This window comes from Carcharhinus amblyrhynchos, chromosome 5, assembly GCF_965287045.1.
Source record: "Carcharhinus amblyrhynchos chromosome 5, sCarAmb.v2.hapA, whole genome shotgun sequence".
NCBI lineage: Eukaryota > Metazoa > Chordata > Chondrichthyes > Carcharhiniformes > Carcharhinidae > Carcharhinus > Carcharhinus amblyrhynchos.
Window position 1 is genome coordinate 84,506,881 of NC_137328.1, and position 17,595 is coordinate 84,524,475.

General features: G+C 41.2%; 1 protein-coding gene across 6 annotated transcripts in view; it reads left to right on the plus strand.

Moving 5' to 3' along the window:
• Window positions 1–17,595, plus strand: part of kiaa0825 (KIAA0825 ortholog) — a 424,011-nt gene that overhangs the window by 199,737 nt on the left and 206,679 nt on the right. For all 6 annotated transcript variants that reach the window (XR_013886683.1, XM_080189112.1, XM_080189116.1 and 3 more), the window contains 3 exons: window positions 6,109–6,265; window positions 13,191–13,346; window positions 16,152–16,246. Coding sequence is in view for 5 of the 6 variants with exons in the window: in XM_080189112.1 (XP_080045238.1) it covers window positions 6,109–6,265; window positions 13,191–13,346; window positions 16,152–16,246 (408 nt within the window). In the remaining variant the exon portion in view is untranslated. The remainder of the gene's footprint in view (window positions 1–6,108; window positions 6,266–13,190; window positions 13,347–16,151; window positions 16,247–17,595) is intronic.

A 17,595-nucleotide genomic window follows, 5' to 3' on the forward strand; every position in this document is an offset into this window, starting at 1 on the left:
AGAAGATGCAGAGAGTCCTCAGACAGTTCAAGTGGGGAATGGAAGTATTGAGGGAACTGGTACCCAGATGGAAAAAAGACAAGAAATGATGAACCGTTAAAGAGGTGAAAGGTGTTGAGTTGTAGATGTAGATGGGTAGTATCTGGACAAGAGGAGAAAAATATAGTCACAATAGGAAGAAAAAATGTCCCATGGAGCAAGAATAATGGGTCAGTGGAGGTGGCCCTGTTTTGAAATCTTGGGAAGGAGGTAGAAGTGCACTGTGCAAGTTTGAATCAAGGGTAGGTCTCCAGCGGAGAAGAAGTCAGTGACAGTCTCAAAAATCATGGCTCAATGTTTGGTGGTGAGGTTAAGGAGCATTGGGAGATAGGAGGAGGTGTCAGGGAGTTGATGCTCAGTCTCTGCTAGTTAGAGATTAGCTCGCCAAACAACAATAGTGCCACCCTTGTCAGCAGGCACCGGAGAGAATTCAGTGCTGCAAGTTCATTGAATGTACTTTTATGCTGGTAGCAGAGAAATTGGGATGTTTGGTGTCATGCCAGCAGTTCTTAGTGAAATGTTCAACAGAGGGTAAGAGGCCAGAGGGAGGGATTTAGGATGAATGGAAATTCCGAAGATGGAATGAAAAAGGGTCAACTGTGCAAGGACTCATGACCAAAGAAGCAAAGTGACAGAAGAAGGGAAGGTGATGACAAAGTCATACTGTCACTGGATTAGTATCCAGAGACACAAGGTAATACTTTGAGGCCATAAATTCCCCATGGCTGATGAGGGCATTTGAATTTAATTTTTTAAAAAATCTGGAATTCAAAGTCTAATGAAACCCTTGTCAATTATGGTTCATTAATATCCTTAAAAGAAGGAAATCTGCCACTCTTACCTGGTCTGGCCTTGCCTACATGTGACTCTAGGTTATAGCAATGTGATTGACCCATAACTGCCATTTGAAATGGCCTAGCAAGCCATTCAGTTGTATCAGACCTCAAGGAAAACTCATTGCATGTAGTTTACTGATGGTAAAAAGTCTGACAACACCAGGTTTTAGTCCAACCTATTTATTTGATAATATACTCACTAGCTTTCGGGGTTACCCCCTTCGTCAGGTGAATGGAGAGTTCTGGCCTCAGACAGAGCATATAAAGCACAGACAGTTTAGAGATTACTGATTAAAATGCGAATCCTTACACCTAACCTGCTGTTCAAGACCTGAAGTGGCTGACAATGTGAGTGGTAGGAGCACTGATCACAGTTTAAAGAGATGTGTATTGTCTCCAGACAGTACAGTAAGTGAGGTTTTGCAAACCCAGGCAAGTCACGGGGGTTACAGATAGTGCGACATGAACCCAAGATCCCTGTTGAGACCGTCCTCATGTGTGCGGAACTTGGCTATCAGTCTCTGCTCAACAGGGATCTTGGGTTCATGTCGCACTATCTGTAACCCCCATGACTTGCCTGGGTTTGCAAAACCTCACTTACTGTACTGTCTGGAGACAATACACATCTCTTTAAACTGTGATCAGTGCTCCTTCCACTCACATTATCAGCCACTTCAGGTCTTGAACAGCAGGTTAGGTGTAAGGATTCGCATTTTAATCAGTAATCTCTAAACTGTCTGTGCTTTATATGCTCTGTCTGAGGCCAGAACTCTCCATTCACCTGACGAAGGGGGTAACCCCGAAAGCTAGTGAGTATATTATCAAATAAATAGGTTGGACTAAAACCTGGTGTTGTCAGACTTTTTACTGTGTTTACGCCAGTCCAACGCCGGCATACCCACATCATGTTTACTGATGGTAGCAGAGAAATTGGATGGCTGGTGTCATGCCAGCTGTTCTTATTGAAATGTTCATTAAGAATTGTTGGCATGATACCTGCCTAGTAGTATTATCACTAGACTATTAATCCAGCAACTCAGCTAATGTTCTGGGGTCCCAGGTTCGAATTCTGTCACAGCAGGTGGTGGAATTTGAATTCAATAAAAAGAAAATCTGGAATTAAGAATCTATTGATGACCATGAAACCAATGTTGATTGTCAGAAGAACACACCTTGTTCACTAATGTCCTTCAGGGAAAGAAATCTGCCATTCTTACCTGGCCTGGCCTACATGTGACTCTAGGGCCACAGCAATGTGGTTGACTCTCAACTACCCTTTGAAATGGCCTAGCAAGCCTCTGAGTTCAACAGGCAATTAAGGATGGGCAATAAATGCTGGCTTGGCCAGTGATGCCATGTCCAGGAATGAATAAAGAATGAAATTAAATGGATCACCCAGCATCAGCTTAGGCACCAGAAATGACATTGGCGCACCCTGCAAAATACTCCTTATTAACGTCTGGGGACTTGTGTCAAAATGGGGAGAACTGTCCCACAAACTAGTCAAGCATGATACAGATAATTTATCAGACATGGGCATTTAAGATACAGCTGGTTTTTTATTTTTACGAATAGCCAAAGGGCGTGCTATTTGATACAATCCGCCAACCATTTGGCGATATGGACTATATACCTGGTCAAGGCTTTTAGCAGTGATATGAGTTTGTAGTGAGTAGATGGTTTGGATCAATCACAGTCAACCTGCATGTTTTGAATTTGAAAAAGGCTGAGCAGTTAACTGTTCCATGCTGCATTCACCAATAAGAGTCTACTTGCCAACCAATCAATGCTGTCTTCTCATATGTTATAAATTGTTATTCCCCTGTTACTGTTGGTAATTTCTTGTGAGCTATCCTGATTAGTGCAAGACCAAAACCTTTGATAGCACGTGTTTTTCAGCAATATTCAGGTTTTGTGAGGTGGGAGAGCACGCTGAATTGTATGCTGTTCTCCTAATTAATTACGCAGCCGTGAGATTCAGGTCAGATCCTGTGGTGGGGCAGGCAGGCAGTCATGCAGTTCATCATCATGTCTGGGTGCCTTTTAAATATGGCCAATCAGATAGCTATTCATTGATTATGCTAGGATTTTCGGAGACAACAGTGTCAATGTGAAGTCAGCAAGCTCTGGCCACATGCTTTGGATGTGCCTTTTGGAGAATCTTCCAGGCTAAAAAGGAAGGGAACGATGTTCTCATTCCAATGGATGGCAGCAGGAGGCCTACTCATCTGAACAAAGCAGCCTGGGAGGAGTTTTCCTGGTCACCAGCACCCATGGAGTCCAAAAAAGGACAATTTTGCAGGCATGAAATGGATGAGGGATTTCATTCACTCCTCTAGGATAAACAAACCCTCTGCTTCAAATTTACGTCGCCACTCTTGTGATTCTGTCATAATATATGGACATACTGGCAAGGCCAATATTTCCATTGTTCGTGCACAAATACTCTTCAGAAAGTGGTTTGGTGCTATCTTATTGAATTGATGCTGACCAAGTGGAGTGCTGTTAGGGAGGAAACTATGTATTTATAACCTAGTTACAGTGAAGGCACATCATGCAGTGTGGTGTAGAGGGCAACTTGCAGGTGTGCTCTTCCTATGATTCTGCTGTCCTTACCCCAGATGGTAGACGTCCAGATTTGGAAGGTGTGGTCGAAGGAGCCTCGGTCACTTATTGCAGTGCATCTTTGTAGATGGTATACACTGCTGCCATTGGTGATGGAGCGAGTGAACGTTGACGATGGTAGATGGGGTGTCAATCAAGCAGGCAACTTTGTCGTGGATGGTATTGAGTTTCTTGCACCTTTATGGAGCTGCGTTTATCCAAGGAAGTGGGGAGTGTTTCATCATACTCCTGACTATTGGCCTGGCTTTGGGGAGTCAAGGCAGTTAATAGCAACAGAATTAGCAAACATTGATGTGTTCATTCATCAGACATGCTCACTATCCAAGTATATTCTTTATACAAAAGAAGACAGCCCCCAACAGGAGGGAGAAAAAGAAAATAGGAGGTAGGATCCTGGATGTCAGACCCCTCATTCAATTTAAGCAGCAGGCTGCTGAGCTGGCAGGCGAGGATCAAGACTATGCCTGTGCCAGGGTTATAGTTGCCTCTCCGAGGAATCTAGTGAAGAAGCATGCATCATTCTGAGAACTACAGAAAATTAAGGATGAGCCAACCTAAGGAGTCGTTGTTCTTTTTTCTCCTTTCATATCTGAATGAGCAGACAAATGAACTTGTCAGCATATATTGACATTGACATCCTCAATGCCAATTTATGCCTGAAGATTGGAGGTGGCAAATGTTGTGCCTTTGTTTAAAAAGGGCAGCAGGGAAAAGCTTGGGAACTGCAGGCCAATGAGCTTCACATCTGCAGTGGGTAAGTTGTCAGAAAGTATTTTGAGAGACAGGTATTTAGAGAGGCAAGGACTGTTTAGGGACAGTCAGCTTGGGAACTGCAGGCCAATGAGCTTCACATCTGCAGTGGGTAAGTTGTCAGAAAGTATTTTGAGAGACAGGTATTTAGAGAGGCAAGGACTGTTTAGGGACAGTCAGCATGGGCTTTGTGAGTGGAAACTCACGTCTCACAAATTTGATTGAGCTTTTTGAAGAGGTGACCAAGAATGTAGATGAGGGCAGTGCCTTTGATGTTCTCTATATGGACTTTAGCAAGGCCTTTGACAAGATACCGCATGGAAGGTTGTTGCATAAGGTTAAATCTCATGGGATCCAGGATGAGTTAGCCAAATGGATATAAAATTGGCTTGATGAAAGAAGACAGATGTTGGTTGTAGAGAGTTATTTTTCAAACTGAAGACCAGCGGTGTGCCTCAGGAATAGGTGCTGGGTCCATTGTTATTTGTCATTTATATTAATGATTTGGATGAGAATTTAGGAGGCATGGTTAGTAAGTTTGCAGATGACACCAAGATTGGTGGCATAGTGGACAGTGAAAAACACTATCCAGGATTGCAATGGGATCTTGATCAATTGTGCCAGTGGGCTGACGAATGGCAGATGGAATTTAGTTTAGATAAATGTGAGGTGATTTGGTTTTAGTCGATCGAACCAGAGCAGGACTTACTCAGTTAATGGTAGGGCATTGGGGAGAGTAATAGAATAAAAAAATCTAGCAGTACAGGTTCATAGCTCCTTGAAAATGGAGTCAAAGGTGGGCAGAGTGGTGAAAAAGGCACTCAGCATGCTTGGTTTCATCGGTCAGAACATTGAATATAGGAGTTAGTATGTCTTGATGAAGTTGTGCAAGACATTGGTAAGGCCATATTTGGAATACTGTGCACAGTTCTGGTCACCAAGACATTGGTAAGGCCATATTTGGAATACTGTGCACAGTTCTGGTCACTAGAAATAGTGCAGAAAATATTTACTAGAATGCTACCGGCACTCGATGTTTGAGTTATAAGGAAAGGCTGGATAGTCTGGGACTTTTTTCTCTGGAGTGTAGAAGGCTGAAGAGTGATCTTATAGAGGCCTATAAAATAATGAGGGGCAAAATCAGCTAGATAGTCAATACTTTTTCCCAAAGGTAGGGGAGTCTAAAACTAGAGGGATAGCTTTAAGGTGAGAGGGGAGAGATACAAAAGGGTCCAGTGGGGCAATTTTTTTGTACAGCGGGTAGTGAGTGTCTGGAACAAGTTGCCAGAGGTAGTAGTAGAGGCGGGTACAATCTTGTCTTTTAAAAAGCATTTAGACAGTTGCATGGGTAAGATAGCTATAGAAGGGATATGGGCCAAACACGGACAACTGGGACTAGCTTATAGATTTAAAAAAGGGGGCAGCATGGACAAATTGGGCCAAAGGGCCTGTTTCCATGCTGTAAACCTCTATGACTCTGTAAGTTATCATCATGGGCCTAATCTGGAAGATCAACATATGGTATCAAAAGCTGAATTGTAATTAGGAATATTTACACTGTCAATAGAACCCACCTATTTGTAAGCCACCTCGATTAACTTAGTGTGAAATCTAACTCTTCTTTGTCCATATGAATGAAAGATAAAAATAATTACAGGGATTTCAATGTGATAGAAGGGAACTAAGAGTTAAGATTTCTTCTACGTCCCTTTGAACAAATTTCAAAAAATTTTCGTGGTCCCATTAACTTTATTACAGTGAATCAATTATTTTTAAGGGAAGAAATTTAAAGGTACACTTTTTGAATGAATGTTAAATGTACACAAAATAATTGTCTTTTTTCTCCTTGCTGCTGCAGTACATTTCTCACAGACGAAGGTTGCTTTGCACAGGAGAAAGACAGTTTTGCTGAATTGACTAAGCAGAAAATAAGCATGATCCTCATGGATGTTTGCCATCAGCCAGGTGGTAGTGAATACTTGAGGAAAATTTATCACGTCATCCAACTCAATGAGGTAGGGAAATCGACTTTTTACTAAGCAATTAGGTGTATATTGGCCTGAGGTAGCATCTGCTATCAACTGAGGGTTAGTCAAGAAAGCACACCTCTTTTCAGTCAGTCAAAAATCAGAATTTTAAAAAATTGAGTTGAAAACAAAATTGTTTCTTTATTGAAAGTTGCTCAAAATAGATCAAATATATATTACATGTATATACACAAATATATTTTTGAAACATCCAGGCCAGAAATGTCTGGCTGTTCATGCTGGCGGGATTCTCTGGTTCCTGCTGGCACACCTGCATCTGTGGGTTTCCCGCTGGCGTGAGATGACATCAGTGGGAATTCCCATTGATAGCAGCAGGACCAGAGAATCCTGCTGCTAGCAAACAATGCACCACCTTGTGAAAAATTACAACATGCTACTGTGCAGAGGGAACTTGGGGTCCTTGTGCATGAATTGCAAAAACTCAGCCTGCAGGTGCAGCAGGTGATCAAGAAGACGAATGGAATGTTGGCCTTTATCGCGAGGGGGATAGAATATACAAGCAGGGAGTTCTTGCTGCAACTGTGCAAGGCACTGGTGAGGCTGCAACTAGAGTACTGTGTGCAATTTTGGTCCCCTTATTTGCGAAAGGATATATTGGCCTTGGAGGGAGTACAGAGAAGGTTCACCAGGTTGATACCGGAGATGAGGGGGTTAGCTTATGAGGAGAGATTGAGTAGATTGGGCCTGTACTCGTTGGAATTTAAAAGGCTGAGGGGTGATCTTATAGAGACATATAAGATAGTGAAGGGGTTTGATAGAGTAGAAGTAGAGAGATGCTTTCCACTTAGAAAGGAAACCAGAACTAGAGGGCACAGCCTCAAAATAAGGGGGGGGGATCAGTTTAGAACAGAGTTGAGGGTAGTGAATCTCTGGAATTCTCTGCCCGTTGAAGTGGCGGAGGCTACCTCGTTCAATGTTTAAGTCACGAGTAGATAGATTTCTGATCGATAAGGGAATTAAGGGTTATGGGGAGCAGGAGGGTAAGTGGAACTGAACCACTTCAGATCAGCCATGATCTTATTGAATGGCGGGGCAAGCTTGAGGGGCTAGATGGTCTACTCCTGCTCCTATTTCTTATGTTCTTATCTTCCCTCTGGTGGGAGACACATGGCTGGGAGACCAGAGAATCTGAGATACAATCTAATGCACAGTTTTTCTAATAGTATTTAGTTAGTTTACTTTATTAATTTCTGACTTGTAATTTTGTCATCCATTGTAATATGCATCAGAATGTTCCAGCCGTTAATGGCAGAGTCTTCCAGTTCCATTGACAGTGCACCGTTGCCACATATTTCATGATGAGAAGGAGTGCATTCAACAGGAAACCCCGTTGACAATGACGGGACCAGAAGATTCCGCCGCTGGCCAGTGGTGGGCTGCCTCCAGCCACCGGGAAATATGCACCAGGTTGCGTGGTAAATCACGCCCATGGTTTCTGTACAATTGTGACTGAATTATATTTGCAATAAAATTCTGTCACAGTGTTTTCAAAAATAGTTTTATTTAAAGGGAACTGAAATATTTTGTACTTACGTTCAACAATTGTTTCACCAATTGCAATTATTTTTTAAAAAACTTAAAATAACATATTTTGATTTTATATCTACTGTAATTGAAATAAAAACATATTCATAAGACTGCACACTAGTCAGTCAGGAGTAACATAGTTTCACCCTTTACTTCAAGGAATTCTCTGCTTTTTCAGTTATGAACTTAATGCACAAATCAGATAGGAACCCGTTTTATTCTGGATTGCCAATTCACATGGGATCAGTCTACTATGAAGCAAGACTTAACTGAGGAAGAAACTGCATGTTACAGTAATGACCCACTGTAATACTGATACATCATGATCCCTTTATCACCAGGCAAAGAGTACGGTACATTTATATTTCAGAACTGTTTCAGGATGTGGTTCTGCAATACTACTTCTCAGAACCCGTTTTAAAAGAAACTCTTCTGTTTATATTCGAAAGCAGTTTCCATAACATCTAGTTCTGCTGCGCACATGCACTTGTTTTAATGTCGTGTTTTGTAATATTGATACACATAGTTGTCAACACCGATCTGTTTGGACAAATTCAGATTTCAGTGGCCAGGAACACACTTGTTTCTTCTAATGATAAGCTTACATTCTTTTTATGTTGTTATCATGGACATACTGTTGACAAAGATCTCTGTGGAAACTGTCCTTTTTGGTGCACAGTGATGTCTCCCTTTCCTCTGTTCATTGATCGCATTAGCTCTAATAGGAGAAAGATCTTTTTAGCTGATTTGTTGGTAGCAGGTTTTAGACTTGGCTGCAGATAGCATTTTGGATCTTTTGGGTGAGCTAAGCAATCAGTTTAACATTGAAGAAAAAGCCATCCAAAGGATACACACAGAAGATTCACTACTTTGGAGAACTTGCATTATTTTCATCAGGTTTAATGATCACTTGCTAATAAGTTGGGCATCAAGTACTAAATGGCAATAAAGGTATAAATATAGCTATAAAACAATCTGAAATAATTTCATATGGAACACTTTTAAGCAGAAAAATTTGGATGGGATTTTCCACTCCTGTTCTTTTTGGGCCAGTTTAATGACTGGAGTGTAAAATCCCACAAGAGGCTCAAATGGTATTTTATATTGACAGGAATTTCACCAAAATTGTCCGCACTGCCATCACTGATTTATCAGGAATCCTGAAATTCACTGAGCAGAATTTTATGAAAAAAGAGTCAGGATCTGACTGAAAATTGGTGTGCTTCTCTTCAGCAAAACAGACAAGTTTTCTCTCCAGATCTTATGGAGGGGAGTGTTCCACCATGTTATTTTGAGGGACAGGGCCTAAACACGAAGGTAAAGCTGGCTGCAAAAGGTGAGAGTAAGAAATAACCTCCCACCATCCCACCATGGAGGTCTCAAGAGTCCCCCAGCTCTCCCCGCTCAACGCCAGCATCTTTCTCCCTGTCGATTCCCTATGACCAGTGCTGGCACCCACTCATCCCCCACTAACCCCATCCTCTCGTGATCAATGCCGGCATCCCCCCGCCCATTCCCTGCAATCAATGTAGCATCTCTCCTCCCCGCCTGCCCCAACCCCCCTCCTGTGATCAATGTCGTCATCTCCCCTTAAATTAATGCCAGCACCTCTGCCAACTCTGCAGTTAACACTGGCATTTCCTGCCCCGCCTCACGATCAACACCAGCATCATTCCCAACCTCCCCTTCCCCAGCAGTTGTCACCGGCATCTCCTTCTCCCTACCCCCAATGCACATATATGGTCCCTCTGGTGAGGCCCCATTTAGGGTTCATCCCTAGCATAGGTTGGCATTGCCAGGTTGGAAACTGGCAGGATCAACTTGGGCACTGCCTGGGCATGTTCCTCTCCTCCAGTGGCTCCTCCACCTCCACTCACCTTTATGCCCCTGAAGGAATTCCCACAACAGGTTCATGACTAGATTAACCTGTTGTAAACCTCAGTGATGTAACGTCATGCTGGCAAGGTTTGAAAATAAAGCTGGAGGCAATATGGCCACCTGGGGGGTGTGGAGGGCTGTTAATTTTTTTAGAATTAATGCAAATCAATTAATTGAGGCTCTTGTCCTTTATGGGCGTGAATGTTGCAATATCATTGGTGAGGGGCAGGCAAAATCACAGAATGCGCTTTCTCCGGACAGAGTCGCGTTTCATGATTCCCTATGAATTTTCAGCCCGTTTTGCCATTCTCCCTGACGCTGAATGCGGGCTTAAAACTGCCCCACAATAGGGTACATCATTATAATAAATTTGAATGTCAATATCAGGCCTCTATACCTGATCAATTCCCCTACCCGCCTGTTTGATAATCCATTCACATCAGTGTGAGGGCATAAGTTACGACTGTTCTCCCACAGCATGCACCTTGCAGGCTGACCTCCCAGAGGAGCTCAGGCAGAGAGGATCATGGCCATGCAGTGCCTGGGCACTGCCCTCAGCAGGCAGTGCAGTGGGGTGGAAGTTGCACGACAGAGGCATTTTAACTTCTGTGCACCTGGGTGGACTTCAAAAATGGTGCCCCAATCTTTAAAAAACAAAGTTGCTGGCGGGGCAGTCTTTATGTGGAGATGCCAGCATTGGACTGGGGTAAACACAGTAAGAAGTCTGACAACACCAGGTTTATCTTTGCCAGCATACTGTCTGTGGGACCCTCGCCTTGAAGATTTTTGCAGTATTTTCCTAACAATATGCAGTGAAAACCAATGTTGATGCCGGTGGCTTAAATGCTGCTTTTCAAGTCTGCTTTCACACACTGTGAAAAAGGTAAATTTCTACCCTTTGATATTGTAGTGCACGGGCGATTTGTACCCTCCTTCAGAGAACAGATTCAGGTTTACCTTACTATACTCCAAGGTTCCTTTCTCCTGTGAAAAACACTGAAAATGTTACATTTTTTAGAATGAGAAAGTTTATTTGAGGGACAGGATTAAATCAGCATAGTTATTAGGAGTCTCACCTACTGGAGGCACATTGAAAATTAAGACACACTCTGCCCACTGTTTTCTTACCATCATGGTTGTACAGTAATGGGCAGCACATACCCAGACGTTTTCCATGCACTTCTATTCAGTAGTTAAGGCTTCACTGCTGGCACTGAAGATTTGTATAATTATCTCAACCTCACAAAGTGTCCTGTTGGAATTCTCTTCCAAAATGTTCCGGTGAAGCCCAATGTAAACTGGAGGAAGAGCACCTCATCTTCTGATTAAGCACTTTGAAGCCTTCCGGAGTGAACATTGAGTTCAATAATTTCAGCGTATGAACTTTCTCCTCCACCTCCACTCCATCTACATTTATTTTATTTTGTTTCATTTCTTCTTTTCGTCTTAATCATTCATTGTTATTACTTTATATCCTTTTATTTTTCCACTTTTAAAATCTCATTTTACATCTTGTTTTACACCCCTCTCCCCCATCCACTAGCATTAACTGCTGCATTCCTACACTCTGCACCTTTGTTCAGCCATTTATGCATTCTGATCTCTTAATGGACGCTCATAACACCATTGTCAGCCTTTATCATCACCACTTACAATCCCTTCGTCTTTTTGTCTATGCCATTCCTATAAATTTCAGCCCCCCCAACCATCCCCCAGCCTCATAGTATAAATCATGACTGATTTTTCTTGTCTTCAGCTCTGACAAACGGTCATCGTGACTTGAAATGTTGGCTTTATTCTGTCTCCACAGATGCTGTCAAACTTGTGAGATTTTGCAACATTTTCAGTTTTTACTTAAGATTCCAGTATCTGCAGTCTTTTGCTTTTTTCACCTTAACTCTGGTCTGGTCACTATGCAGATCTGCTTGAGAGACCCGCATAAATTCCCAGCAACGTTTACTTTGAAGCCTTGCGTTGATCCCTCGTGTTCTCACTGAAGCACAGGACGCTAACTGCACTTAAATGCTGTTGGAAAGCACATTGTTCTGATTTCATGCTGATGTGAGATTTAAATACAGCATGGAGGGATAATTCTGATGAATATATGATAATGACATGACTTGGGGTGGGCATGCTGAATTCCAGTGGTTGTGATGTTTAGTGATGGGAAAGTAGTCCATCATTGATGGGGAAATGCACAATTTGCTTCATGCTTTTATGTCACAACAAATTGTCCCTTGGCTTTCGTGAGATTTTACGACCGTGTTCTCCTTGAGAGTGAGAAATCCCAACCTGTGCCTTTGAACCTCGTAGACTTTCACAGGAACATATAACAAAGTGCAAGGGGCTTTCTCTCCAGTGTCATGGCCAATATTTAGCTTTCAACTAACATCATCAAATTAGATTACTGGTCATTAAAACATTGCTGTTTACAGGACCGTCCTGTGTGCACATTGACTGCAGTTTTTCATACATAAGAACATAAGAAATAGGAGCAGGAGTAGGCCATCTAGCCCTTCGAGCCTGCCCCGCCATTCAATAAGATCATGGCTGATCTGTCGTGGCTCAGTTCCACATTCCCGCCCTCTTCCCATAACCCTTAATCCCCTCTCTTATCAAAAACCCATCAACCCACGTCTTAAAAATATTTAGCGAGGTAGCCCCCACCACTTCAACGGGCAGAGAATTCCAGAGATTCACCACCCTTTGAGTGAAGAAGTTCCTCCTCAACTCCGTTCTAAACCGCCCCCCCTTTATCTTGAGGCTGTGCCCCCTAGTCCTACTATCCTTTCTGAGCGGGAAGAGTCTCTCTACTTCATTGGTTGTAAAGTGCTTTGGGATTTCCTGAGGTCATTAAATGCTCTAAATAAATGCATAATGAATAATAGGTGGGTAGGCATGGTGAATCACAGTGGGTAGGCACAATGAACTTGGGGGGGGGGGGGGGTGGGCACAATGAACATGGGGGTTGGCGCAATGAATCACACTGAGATGCTGAATTCCAGGATTGGGCATGTTGAATCACAGTGGGTGGACACGCTGAATCATGGGGTGTGGGCAGGATGCATCCCAGTGGAGTGGGCACAGTTGATCATGGGCTGTGCATGATGAATCATGGGGTTGGGCACGCTTAAGCACAAGAGAGAGGCAGGATTGATCACAGGATGCGCACAATGAATCATTGGGGGTGGGCACGATTGATCACAGGGTGGGCACCATGAATCATAATGGGTGGGCACCTTGAATCATAGGGGATGGTCACCATAAATCATGGAATGGGCTCCCCTCTCTTTCCTGTCAAGATTGCATTTTACATTTGTTGACAATAGTGATACTAGAATGCTGATGAAATTATATTGAATTCTTTATTTACTGATCTAAAAAAAATGAAAAGTATTTGTCTTTGGACAGATTTGTTTTGAATTAAAGTTTGTTCCACTGTTCTTTTTTTAATTCAACATTAATATTTTCTATTTTTTGCTTATAGGGTTGGTTGAAGGAACAAATTTATTCTCAACAGTTTTCAAATATGAAAGGGGTCCCACTGAAGCCATACCAACTTACTTTGCACTGTTTTCCACAGCCTTTGGTGTTTAATCCTTTGCATGCTTTTAATCATATTGGTTCAAGCAATTTTAACCAGGTAAATGTCACAATGTCACAAAATGTGCATTATTCTTATTTTTTTAATTTATTGTTTGCACAAGACTTTTTTCTATATCTCCATTATTTTTATGCATATCTTCTTTTGTTTCAAGTCTGTTAAAGCTTGATGCTGGATCTGTTCACAGAACTCTGATGATTGACCTTTCAGCTATCTTCAATGAGACATTAAAGTACCACCTAGACAGAGCATACTTATCAATTTTCTCTCCACTCTCTAAGGAGATGTTATTTCCTCCTCCCAGTGTCTCTCCACACTGGAAATAAATGGAGTAGAAAATCTAATTTTCATTCTTCTTACTCCATAGTAATGCCTATTGGTGCTCAACTTCTGTTGTCTGTTATTTGAAAGCATAGAACTAAAGCCTATGGAAATAAATGCTAACCGTTATTTCCTGTATTTTACCATTGATTTGTATTAAACTGTTTTATTTTTATATTGTTTGAAATTAAACTTTTAAAATTAGCATTTATTGTAGTTTCTCCTTTTCTCATTTATCCATAGATGCTTGCCAACATGTAAGCCCATAAGACATAGGAGCAGAACTAGGCCACTCGGCACATCGAGTCTGCTCTGTCAGTCAATCATAGCTGATTTTTTTCTCATCCTCATTCTTCTGCCTTTTCTCCATAACTCTTGATCCCCTTATTAATCAAGAATCTATTTATTTCTGTCTTAAAGACACCCAATTACCTGGTATCCTCTGCCTTCTGCGGCAAAGAGTTCCACAGATTCACCACTCTCTGCCTGAAGAAATTCCTCCTCGTCTCTGTTTTAAAGGATCATCCCTTTAGTCTGAGGTTGTGCCCCTCTGGTTCTAGTTTTTCCTGCTACTGGAAACATCCTCACTATATCCACTCTATTTGGGCCTCGCTGTTTCCTGTCAGTTTCAATAAGATCCCCTCTCATCCTTCTAAACTCCAATGAGTACAGACCCAGAGTTCTCAACTGTTCCTCATACAACGAGCTCTTCACTGCAGGGATCATTCTTGTGAACCTCCTCTGGACCCTTTCCAAGGCCAGCACATCTTTCCTTAGATACACAGTCCAAAATTGCGCATAATCTCCAAATGGGGTCTGACCAGAGCCTGGTATAGCGTCAGAACTACAAACCTGTTCTTGTACTCTAGCCCTCTCGAAATGAATGCTAACATCGCATTTGCCTTCCTAACAGCTGCCTGAATCTACACGTTAACCTTAAGAGAACCTTGAACAATGACTTCCAAGTCCTTTTGTGTTTCTGATTTCCTAAGCATCTTCCCATTTAGAAAATAGTTTCCTTCGACCAGAAGAATGATTGGCCTAAGCTTGACCTTTCCCATGACAGCCATTAATGTCATTGCCTCATCAACTGAGAGAAGATGCATTTTCAGAGAGGCAAGCTATCTCTGCCTAACAAATTCTGCCTTAGTTTGCCATGTAGTGACCTGGCCAAGAGTTAACCAAACTCTTTTCCAATTGTGGCTTGGCGACATTGATAATTCACAGTCCAGGAAATCAAGTTATTAACTACTTTTTGTGCCTGTGGTCTTAAGGCAAACTTAAAATGGGTTATAATTTACTACATTGATATATATTGAAAAGAAGATTGCTAACAAACTATCTGTGAAAAGACAAAGGCACACACACCTAGGATAACATTGAAGTGCGGTATGCTCAGTTAAAATTAGGTTAGAACGTGGACATGCTGAGTCCCAATAGAGGCTGTTAACTTCAGATTGTCTTTGGTATGTGTGGAATTTCTGTATGCCCCAAACAAACCCACAATTTATAAGATTGTGGGGTTGAGGAGAAAGATTTCCCTCATCAGGATATTTCTTGCCATTAGCTGTGACCTAGATACTGGATGGGTCCTGCTTATATGGTAGTTAGGGAATGAAGGTTGCGTTCACTGGGATTTCACAGCAAGAATCATGATCTGACAGGCTTAGGGTAATTTAAAGTTTTGATCAGCTCCCCTAAAAAATGGGGCTAATATGCACCTTTGGGGATATCTGCTAGTAGCACTCCTCTCCCTGCCCGTGTCCCACACTCCAAGCACCATCATATTTTTTATTCCTGTATTCATCCCTCCCTTCCCTGCTCATGTAGCAGATACCCAAGATGTACATACTTCTGTGGTCAGAAATAGCCACTTGCACCTACTCCACTGCACATACACCAGTAAAGCAAGCCCAACTATTTTAGGATCCTAATTTTTCACATGCGGTTTTTGTGATTGCAGATTTCTATCTGAAATACAGTAGAGTAAATTCATTAGCCATACACTCCCCTAGAGTGTTATGTCCAATCTGCCACAATACTCTACCACAAATTATGAATTTCACATTTTTTTTTGAGTATTGCTCCCCTCTGAGTTCATAATTCAGTTAACTGCACATAATTATTGCAATTGAGCCCAATGTTTCTGTAAGGTGTTTTATTTGTTACTATTTATCTTACCCCCTATCTTCCTAGCAGAAATAAGCAATTAATAAAAGCTTGTACAGAGACTGCCTGTAAAAGTGGGTGGGAAAAATAACATTGTGGCCTGAATGAACAACAACAACAAAATTGATTTAGCTTTCTAATAACTAATGAGTACATACCCAAGTCAATTTATAATTTAATTGTCAGCCTATTGGAATAAAAGCCTTTTCCATGTATATGATTGATATCTTCAGTCTCAGCCCTTGTTTAAGACCTCCTTCTCTTTATCTAGTCCATCACAGCTGAAGCTGTAATTTGCTGATCGTATTATCTCTGATTAATAACTAACAATGCCTTATTTTCATTTATCAACAGTCAGCTAAAACCAAATGGAATTGGGATTGGTCAAAAGTGCTGCATAGTAATCTGGGACTGAGTCAATTGACCTTCAGGGCACTGCTAGCAAACAGGTAATAGCTTATTTTCAGAACTGACTGTCATGTTCAGTTTATACATTATTTTATTACACATTGTCTTGTGGTGTTTTTCCAAGAAATAACTGTTTGCGTGATTTGAGCAGCAAAACTATTTCATAAATTTGATCATAAAAAAATGATTCAGCAGTAAAATGCCAGCAAACAAACAAATGCATTTATACTGTTTTTCTAAATCAAGGTTATTAATTCATATTTTAATTAAAGAAAATTAGGGATATATACAATTTACAAATATCTGTCTTTGATACTTCACTTGCCCAAAGCTTTCTTTGTGTTACTTTACAGTAACCTAAATATAGTATAATAAAAGTGCGCTTATGCGTTTTTGTAATCTCCCTCTCCATTTTACTAGAAATTGTTGCTGTTTATGCTGTAATTTTTGATCCACCCAGTTTGTAGTTATGATCCATGTTGCATTTTCATTCATAAATTGAATGGTATCTAAAGAAAAACAAGTATTTGATGTGCATCTTTAGTAAAATCAATTTTACGCTATTTCTTTCTACCATACTCATTAACATGCACAGAAATCATAAGGTTTATTTTTCCTTTTCCTGGCATTAGTACTAATCCTAACGGAAACTCAGTAATAATGCAGCCAGTTTTGTTTTTGAAAAGTGACAGTACACTTTCCTTGATCGACAATGTTGCACATTCTGTTTTGTATAAAACGTTATAGATAAAATAACTTGATTAATAATTTAGAATATTATTTTGTGATGAAATGAAAGAGACGAAATATACTCAAGATTATGTAGAGGAAATTACCATGGGATCTTTGGTAGTGTTACAAACACTTTTGACCATAAGGTGAACATTACATTACATTGCTCAAGCCCAAAAGTCTGTTTTTTTGGGACCGTAGATCACATTCAAACCCAATGGAGAAATCAAAGAGACCCTGGAAGTAAAACAAAATGACCTCCTGAACTAAGAGGTATATGAAAAACTGATTGGGCTGAATTTTTGTTTGATGACATATCAAACACAATTTTCAATAAGCAAGCTAATTATTTGCCAGGGTATATTGTCACTACCCAGTTAAGTGTGGCACAAAATAGACAGGAGAATAGTGAGGTGGATGTGATGTAGAAGTGCAACAGCAGGCATTGTTGAAACTACCGATTTAGTGGAAATTGGTAAAATCATGGATTGTTTACAGCACAGAAGGAGGCAGATGAGAACCGTTCCAGAACAAAACAACAGGTACATGCTGAAGAGTGGTTCTCAATTCAGCAATGCTTTCCTTGACATATCATGACATTCCATTCTGTACGCTAATTTCTGAATACTTGCACTGCAAACAAAAGTGAGTTATACTG